The sequence below is a fragment of the Hermetia illucens genome, chromosome 1, assembly GCF_905115235.1.
Source record: "Hermetia illucens chromosome 1, iHerIll2.2.curated.20191125, whole genome shotgun sequence".
Taxonomy (NCBI): Eukaryota; Metazoa; Arthropoda; class Insecta; order Diptera; family Stratiomyidae; genus Hermetia; species Hermetia illucens.
Genome location: NC_051849.1, coordinates 32,844,606 through 32,854,414, shown reverse-complemented (window position 1 = coordinate 32,854,414; position 9,809 = coordinate 32,844,606). Strand labels below are relative to the sequence as shown.

At 43.1% G+C, this 9,809-nt stretch overlaps 1 protein-coding gene across 2 annotated transcripts in view; it reads right to left on the bottom strand.

Moving 5' to 3' along the window:
- Nucleotides 1-3,384: 3,384 nt before the first annotated feature.
- The window catches only part of LOC119649874 (intracellular protein transport protein USO1), a 124,232-nt gene continuing 117,807 nt past the window's right edge, over nt 3,385-9,809 (bottom strand). The window contains exons 25-26 of one of the 2 annotated variants that reach the window (XM_038052284.1): nt 9,437-9,619; nt 3,385-4,405 (exon numbers count right to left, since the gene is read on the bottom strand). In XM_038052284.1, coding sequence (XP_037908212.1) covers nt 4,218-4,405; nt 9,437-9,619 — 371 coding nt within the window. In that variant the 3' untranslated portion in view covers nt 3,385-4,217. The remainder of the gene's footprint in view (nt 4,406-9,436; nt 9,620-9,809) is intronic. The other variant, XM_038052292.1, reaches the window with a different exon arrangement.

The following is a 9,809-nucleotide window of genomic DNA, read 5'->3' as shown; positions in this document are numbered from 1 at the left end:
TTAATAAGGAACTCCAGACATCTCGGGTTTCCACCGAGGTCCACCAATTCGATATCTCTAAAAGCTGTTTGGTGTCCTGACCTACACCATCGCTCCATCTCAGGCAGGGTCTGCCTCGTCTTCTTTTTCTACCGTAGATATTGCCCTTATAGACTTTCCGGGCTGGATTATCCTTATCCATACGGATTAAGTGACATGCCCAGCGCAACCTGTTCAGCCGGATTTTATCCATTGACAGCCATGGTATCACTCATAGATTTCATGGTTATGTAGGCTACGAAATCGTCCATCCTCATGTAAATTCTTCGGAGGATTCTTCTCTCGAACGCAACCAAGAGTTCGCAATTTTTCTTTCTAAGAACCCAAGTTTTCGAGGAATACATGAGGACTGGCAAGATCATTGTCTTGTACAGTAAGAGCTTTGACCCTATGATGAGACGTTTCGAGCGGAACAGGAGAACAGTTTTTGTAAGCTGAAATATGCTCTGTTGGCTACCAATAACCGTGCGCGGATTTCATTATCGCAGCTGTTATCGGTTGTGATTTTCGACCCTAGATAGGAGAAATTATCAACGGTCTCAAAGTTGTAGTCTCCTATCTTTATTCTTCCCGTTTGACCAGTGCGGTTTGATGTTGTTGGTTAGTTGGTTTTCGGTACTGACGTTGCCACCATATATTTTGTCTTGCCTTCATTGATGTGCAGTCCAAGATCTCGCGCCGCCTGCTCGATCTGGATGAAGGCAGTTTGTACGTCTCGGGTGGTTCTTCCCATGATGTCGATATCGTCAGCATAGGCCAGTAGTTGGGTGGACTTAAAGAGGATCATACCTCTTGCATTTACCTCAGTATCACGGAACACTTTTCTCAGGGCCAGGTTAAAGAGGACGCATGATAGCGCATCCCCTTGTCGTAGACCGGTGTTGATGTCGAATGGTCTTGAGAGTGATCCTGCTGCTTTTATCTGGCCTCGCGCATTGGTCAGGGTCAGTCTAGTCAGTCTTATCAATTTCGTCGGAATACCGAAATCTCTCATAGCCGTGTACAGTTTTACCCTGGTTATGCTATCATAGGCGGCGTTAAAGTCGATGAAAAGATGGTGCAACTGATGTCCATATTCCAACAGTTTTTCCATCGCTTGCCGCACAGAGAAAATCCGATCTGTTGCTGATTTGCCTGGAGTGAAGCCTCTTTGGTATGGGCCAATGATGTTCTGGGCGTATGGGGCTATCCGGCCTAGCAAGGTAGCGGAGAAAATCGTATAGATGATACTCAGCAATGTGATACCTCTATAATTGCTGCACTGTGTGATATTTCCCTTTTTATGTATGAGACAAATAACGCCTCTTTGCCAGTCGTCAGACATTGATTCGCTGTCCCACACCTTGAGCACAAGTTGATGAACCACTTGGTGTAATTGGTCGCCTCCATATTTAACCTATTCGGCTGTAATTCCATCCGCTCCTCGCGACTTATGATTTTTAAACTGATGAGTTGCACGGACTGTTTCTCCTAAACTTGGTGGTGGCAGTATTTGTCCGTCGTCTTCAGTTGGCGGGACCTCCAACTCGCCGATGTTCTGGTTGTTCAGTAGTTCATCAAAGTACTCAACTCACCGTTCCAATATGCCTATTCTGTCGGAAATCAGATTTCCCTATTTGTCTTGCCAGCATGACTTGTTGGTACAACTTGCGCGCCTGGTGTGGTTGCTCCCTGCACTTTTCGAGTTCACAGACCAATTGGTTCTCTCAGGCTTCCTTTTTCTGTCTGGGAAGTCGCTTCTTCGCTCGCCGGAGTTCGTCATAAGTCTCCGCGCGTGCCCGCAGTCTTTTGAGAATGCAACATTACTCGGTATGCAGCATTCTTTCGTTCCATTGCTAGCTTACATTTATCGTTAAACCGCGGTTCCGACTATTTTTATGGCTGGGCCAAGCATTTTTGTGGTCGTATCTATGATAACGTTCTTCAGGTGATTGTGAAGATCATTGGTTGATGCTTCATCTCCAGGATCTCTGCTGACTGCGGTTATTGCGGCATCCATTTCCCTCTTATAGGTGTTGCGGAGGACAACTCGATGCTATTAACATAGTATGCTGATCTCAAGCCCAGGTAAAGGAGGAGGGTTTGAGGCGGCGTACTTTGTACTATCCTCAGTAAAACAAAAATAAAATGCTGAGATCAGGGAAAGAGATAAATAGAGTATAGTTGGAGTTATTCGACTATGCTAAATCCTACCTGATCTCTCTTGGTGACAGGTCCGCGACAAGCCGACCAAGAAATGCATACAATGTCGTTAGAAACAAGATGGTAGGACTGAGTCACAAACCTCGGAAAAATGCTAGGGCGTCCACCTCAGTCGGCGCGGCAGGTCGAGAAATGGGTAAGAGTTCTTGACGCATGGACGGCACCAGGACATAAGCAAATTAGTCTAAACAAAACAAATAAAGTCCGAGGAACTCGCAAGAGCCCTTCGGAAAAGGCGCATTGATATCCGCGCTCTGCAAGAAACCCGATGGTCTGGTGCCAAAAGCTGCGACATTGAATGCGAACGCTTTAAAAGTGGCTGTGAATTTCTCTATTTTGGTGTTGGCATCGCCATCTCAGAGGGTTTTCATGATGCCATTAAAGAAGTCGAACAATTTGATGATCGGCTGATGAAGATCACCATTATATCAGCTGATCGCACTATTCACTTCTTCACCGCGTATGCACCACAGACAGGTTGACCTGATGCCGAGAAAGATGCCTTTTGGCAACTTCTCGATGAAAAGACTTGTCACGTGCCTACTGACGATTATATAATCATTGCCGGCGACCTTAATGGTCATGTGGGTGAAAAGGCAGACGGTAACAGGTGCTATGGGGGAAAGGGGTTCGGAGCGCGCAATGAGGGCGGCGAGCGTATAAACGATTTTGCGGACACACATGACCTTGTACTTATGAATACATGGTTCATCAAACGATTGTCTCATCTTCCGACATTTTATAGTGGGAACAGTAAAACGCAAATCGACTATATTCTCATAAGACGTCGACATTTTACCACTATCACTGGCTCTGAAGATCTGAGCCAGCTGGACTCTGCCTCTACGGTCTTAGGAGTTGGTGGCATCAAAACGATGCACCACAGCGCTGATTTGGCTACTTGAGGCGTCCACTGATACCTACCTACCCCAGACCAAGCTAGAGCAAACTAACTCCACTGCGTGATGTAATACCTTGTATGGTTCAACGGGGCAGGGGGAGAATCGCGGAGGTTTTAGTGGGTAGAAATCCCACATATTAACAGGTACTGACGAGAGTGGTTCGTGTCGAATAAAAGGTGTGATTCCATAATTAAATACATTGTCATAAAGAATACAAACCACATTTCCGTATTTAGATCTATTTATTTAGATATTTATCTTTTATTAGAAATAAAATGTGATAGCCGTTAGATATCAAGATAGTGTAAGTTGTAGGCCTGCAGTACTGAGTCGAGCAGGCCTTTAGTTTATTATAGTAACTTCCTTTGAGAAAAACTTTTAAATTAAGTCAAAAGTAAGTAGCAATATTCGATTATATTTAATATATACAGTTGAAAGTAAAGATTTAATTTAATACAAAATCGAAAATTCAGTTTGAAAGGAAACTAGTCATGAACGATGCCGGTCCAAAATAAGATTCACAACTTAAATGTTGAATACAAAACGAAGAGTGAACGGAAAAATTTACTTTTGATAAAATTACATTTAATTGTATGAGTTTACGAATGTCTTAGGGATAGTTGGAGCTCGGTAATGAGCAATGTCTTAATGTTCAATGTGTCGTGGTTACTATATCTTTTCAATTGTATCTTATGAAATGCTGGAACTTGAAAAGCTGAAAACGGTTATGTTCCAAAGTCCTTCTATGTAACTGGAGGGTAAATTATAACAAGTTTTCCTTGCGGAGATAAGTACTAATACGACTAAGCGGTAGGGATTCAAATAAACCAACAACTGAAACGTTTTAGTAAACAAACATAAAAGAAAGCATCATACGCGTGGCGAAATATTATAAAAACTAAAAACTAAAATTAAATACGTCGCAGCAAAACTAAAGATGTGAAATGACTTTTTACTTGAAATCTGTAGCTAACATGACTCTTGTTGATATTGTGTGTATCTTTGAATGGATTCCTTCTCTTGCTTTAGATAATATTTATAGCTAATTTAGTTTTACAAAAAAAGTATAGTAAATCACGCTTGTTTAGGATGAACAACGGGCGGTGGTGGTGTCGCTTTGAAACATTTCATCAGGAACGCTGTATAGAAGATGAATGCGGTGCCAAGCGCCAGCAAAGCGTACATGAATATATTTAGTTCTGGCTGACGGAATCGGTTCTTTCGTAGCCATTCTAGTACCTCGTCCTCGCATAGTAAGTCGCCTGGAAAGAAGGTTGCATTGTGTTAATTCCATTTAAAACTATTTCGTATCGTAATTCCGCTTTTCTATTACAGAAAAGTTATTTATGTCCTAAAATAAGTTATCATCTTTCTTAGCATCTCTTGGCATAGCTATGTATCTTTGAGATGCCTCTTGCTGAAAAAGGAAGTATCATCAATTAAGTTAAGCCCAGAGATACCAGAGTACCTTGGTACCCCAAAAGCGACGTCTTCTGGCATCTGGGATCGAGGATGAATCAAGCAACCATGACCTTACAGGTTTGAAAAATGTTGTGATTTTCTTATGGAAGAAACTTTGAAAGTACGACTGCTCTAAAAATTCGTAGAAAAGATTCGGCTGTTCACTATTTTCCAAGATCCATTTGCGTGATGAGTCTTTTCTCGAAAATATCGTATTGACAATAGTCCACTTATCCCAGTATCTCCTTTCATTACTATTGTTTATTTGGGAGTCAAGAATCTACTTCCTAATTAACAAAAAACGTCAAAGAAAAATATATTCCGATTTGGTCCCCCTATTTAAGTGCTAATTCTTTTTATTAACGCTTAACTTCGGTGATTGGACGAGAATTCGCACTACATGGAGTTTTATGAATGCCTTAAACTGTGACGTCGAGGTCTCCTACTTTAAACTAAGGGCATCGCAATGTTTTAAGTGTGGTAGACTGGGCCACATCAACAATTTTCCAAAACCAGATGTCGTAATTGTGCTGCAGAAAATTGCTCAGGCATCTTTGAGGACAAAAAATGTCTATTGTGTGGGGAGTCTCGAACATCGCTAGGGGTAGGGGATGCCCTAAATGGGAAGAATGTATAAAAAATGTAGAAATTGCTTCGATTGGAAACATAACTATTACAGGAGCTGCTCGGGAGTCAAACAATTATTATAGCCCACTGTAAGGATCGGATAGGAGGTTCGGGAAAAATCGGGCTGCCAGCTCTACTATGGGCTGGGGACCGTCACATTACAAGTGTCGGCTCCTAAAACCATTGAAGGGGACATGCCGCCCTCGGCATCTTCATCTGAAACGTAGATGAGGTGCCACATTTCCCAAATAAATTTGCAGCATTGTAAAACAGCGATTGCACTTATCAGTCGTCGGATCAATAGCTGCAAGACATTTATATACCTCATACAAGAACTGTGGATTGTTGGCGGGGTAGTCAGGGGCCTAAACTTCCAACATGCTGACCTATGGTATGCCAATGGAAGCGATCGACCCCGCACCTGGATGGTAGTCTCCAATGACTTCCAGGCTAATTTGGTTAACGACCTATGTGATGGCGACACCACATCGGCTAAGCTAGCCATAAAAAGTCAACAGGGGGATAAAGAGGTGGTGCTCTGCATATTTTCCCTATGACGCAGAAGACGTTCCCAGTGGAGCATTCATCAGAGCTAATGAATATGCTAAAAGTAGAGGCATTAATGCAAGAGGATCGAGACTACTGGAGTATTTAGTAGGAACCCATTTGCAGATTCTAAATGTGGGTAATGAACCCACTTTCTTCAACGTGATCAGGCGAGAGGTCATCGACATCACGGTGGCATCTCTCTCTCGGATCACGGACGCATTGATTTCGTTATGGGCATGGATTCACCTCCACCCACTCCATTTCGGAATCCGAGGAAGAAAGATTGGGTGATGTATCAAATAGAATTGAGCGCCCGAGTCACGATCCCTTGGAAGAGCATCAAATCCATTGCTGGAATTGAGAAGACAACCCAGATGATCACACCTAGCATGAGAGAAGCTTTCGAAGAAAGCTGTCCACTTAAGATGCCAAAGAAGGGTAAAACACCATGGTGGAACTCGGATTTGGCAAAACAGAGGGGAACGACAAGGATGCTCCTCAATCGTGCTCTGAAGGGTGAATCAGGCACTAGCTGGAATCGCTATAAAGAGGCACAGAAGGCTCTAAAGAAGAGCATAGGATCGGCTAAACGATCAACTTGGAGATGCTTTTGCGAAGAGGCTGACTCTCTTGAGGCAACCTCAAAGCTGAAGCGGATTCTGGTCAAACAACGTAGCCAGAAACTGGGTTATTTACGTTTACAGAATGGAAAGTACACAGAAAGCGATGAAGAAACGGCAAACCATTTGCTTGAAGTGCACTTCCCAGGCAGCATCCAAAATCTAATCTCGGGGCCAACAGGTGCATACAGCCCTCAACCGAGAGACTGGAATCAGGCATGTAAAGTAGTATCACTGGAGCGAGTGAAATGGGCATTTAACTCGTTCCATAGATACAAGTCTGCAGGTCCGGATGGCATTATCCCTGCGCTAGTAATAGAGGGAATGGATGCCCTGGGTCTACACATTCGGAATATATATCGCGCATGCCTAACACACGCTTATATTCCAATTAAATGGCGGGGTGTGAAGGTGTTGTTCATTCCCAAACCAGGAAAACCCACCTACACAGACGCAAAAAGCTTTCGACCCATCAGCCTAGCGTCCTTTCTGCTAAAAGGACTAGTAGATCGGTTCATAAGGGATGCACACATTCCTAGGTGGCCACTTCACCATAGGCAATACGCCTACCAGAAAGGCAAATCCACGGAGACAGCACTGCATGAACTTAAGGCAAAAATTGAAAAGGCGATGTCCGAAAAATAATACGCCTTAGGCGCATTCATGCACATCGAAGGTGCCTTCAATTATGCCTCATTCGCGACAATTTGTGATGCGGCAATACAGCATGGAATCGAACCGCCGCTAATCAGTTGGCATGCTAGAGTGGTGAAAAAATCACATATCGGTCGGCCAGAAGTCTATTGAAGCAGGATGTCTCAGGCGATGCCCACAGGGAGGGGTTCTATCTCCACTGTTATGGCTCTTGGTAATGGATACCCTGCTGTGGCTCCTGGAGGACAAAAAAGTTTTCGCGCAAGCATTTGCATACGACCTAGCCGTAATAATTACCGGCAAGTTTGTGGACACAGTATGAATGCAACTCTGCATGTAATCCACAGCTGGTGGCTCCGCAATGTACTCACGGTGAACTCTAGGAAGACTGGACTAGTTATGTTCACTAGGAACGTCAGGTGGGGCAGCTATACGTAACCCACCTTAGCAGGGGCAGAAATCCAGCTGGCACAAACAGTCAAGTACTTAGTAGTACATTTCGACTCCAAGTTAACGTGGAAGCATCATATCCAGGAACAATATCTGAAATCCTGCAGATTGCTCTGGTGCTGTAGGAATGCGATAGGTAAGACCTGGGGACTTTCACCCAAACGGATATACTGGATGTATACATCCATAATAAAACCCATTTTGATGTATGCATGCATCGTCTGGTGGCCAAGATTGATAACAGCAGGAAGCTGCTAACGCAGATTCAGAGACTTGGTTGCCTAAGTATTACTGAGTACTACGCCGACTGCGGCACTAGAAGCTATCCTAAATTTACCCCCCATTCACTTGGAGGTGAAACGGAAAGCAGCCAACGACGCATATAGGCTCGATACCATTGGGACGTGGAAAAGCGGCCAATCGAACGGTCATGCGTCTATCTGGAAATTCCTTGACTCCAGATTCGTCTTTGAAAAGATATACACTGTCGTAATCACCAAAGGAGAAGAATGGTCGACAAGTGGCCATGAGTCTTTTCAGATTACAGACCTAATAATCTTCACCGACGGGACAGTCATGGAGGATGGATCGGGCGCAGGGGTGTTCTCGGGGAATCCGATTATAGAATTAGCTCGACCCCTCGGAAAAATGACGACCATATTCTAGGCGGATATATATGCCATTTCATTGGCAGCAGAAGAATGTCTGCGACAAAAATGGAGAGGTCGCACCATTCGAATCTGTTCCGACAGTCGGGCGGCATTATCAGCACTAAATGGCCACGACATATCAAGTCAGTTGGTGTTGAGCTGTCATCAGGTGCTGTTGAAACTTGGCCGACTGAACGAAACATTCCTAAAGTGGGTGCCGGGGCACTCTAACATCGCCGGTAATGAGGAGGCTGATAGACTGGCTCGCCGAGGGTCTGGATCCACAATGGTGGGGCCGGAACCAGCTCTTGGAATCCGACCATCCACTGTCAAGTCTACTCTGAAGGGTGAAATTGCAAGGATTCACGCAACCGAGTGGAGAAATTTGGACTCTTGCCGGCAAGCGAAAATCCTTGTGAAAGAGCCTAGGGCCACTAGAGCGGCATTTTTGTTGACCCTTAAGAAGTGGGACATGAAAACCATTTTTTCGGATTTATTTAGAAACCCTCCCTAAGTTTATATTTTTATTTATATTTTAGAGCAAACAAGAATATTTTATTTTTATTTTTTTAGTTGTTTGTAAAAAAGAGTCAATTAAAGTTCTAAAAATGTGATTCTTTGAATAATAAATGAAGCAGTAAATTTTCCTCATTTATTTTTAGTATCTATTTTAATTATAAATAATAATCAGCTTTTAATGTGGAGACGTTGCAGTGTGTGAGCGGCTTAGCGGAGATTCACCCGAGCTCCACACAAAATAGGCGCACCACAACTCACCACGACTGAGCAACTCGAAACACATCCGCCTGAGCAACTCGGCTACTTGTCGGTATCGGGATAACAGACACGTGGACGGTGTAAGGACCGGGTTGGGGACAGTCTACAGCCAACTGCCTATCGCACCGGTAAAATTTTAATAGAATTTGGAATAGTCCAGCCGTTTGTATCTTACTGTCAAATTGGTTCTTTCTGTTTAATATGTGTATGCCGTATATTTCATTTTTACGTTACTTGTAATTTTGAGTTTAGATTAATCAATTACAAATTGGGAATCAAAGTGCTGATATCCCCAAATTAACATGAATGCTAATGCAACTGGACCGCTCGCTGTTCAAATGGACTTTTAACTGTGGGCAAAAAAACAGTTTTGTACCCGAAGTTCGTCACCTAGGCAAACCACAAAACCTTTCATACCTCAAACCTGAATGACAATTGCAACATTTTCTAATATTCACTATAACACTTCCGTCAACAATTATATTTTATATAGAAACGTGGTTACCTCTGTAAATGCTGGGGAAACGTTTCCTGAAATACACGAGTGCAGGCAGTTTGGTCACACCCCATTTTTTAGCGTATCTCGTGTCAGCCATCTTCACGAAAGTTATATCCAAGTTGTCTGTTTCACTGTCAATATTTTCTAGTTTTTCAAGTGCTGAAGTACTCTCTTGGTGATTGTGTTCATCTGAGGATAAACAGAATGTGAATTCGTTTCTAAAGATTAATAAATAATTAGATTAATTTAAAGATTAATAAATAATTAATTTAAGTATGTATGTAGTATGCATCGATTTAGCAATTTTTGGGTTCAGATGTGGTGGACTGGTCGTAATTTTACTTGATACGGATTTTCGATTTGTATTCAAAAGAGCAAC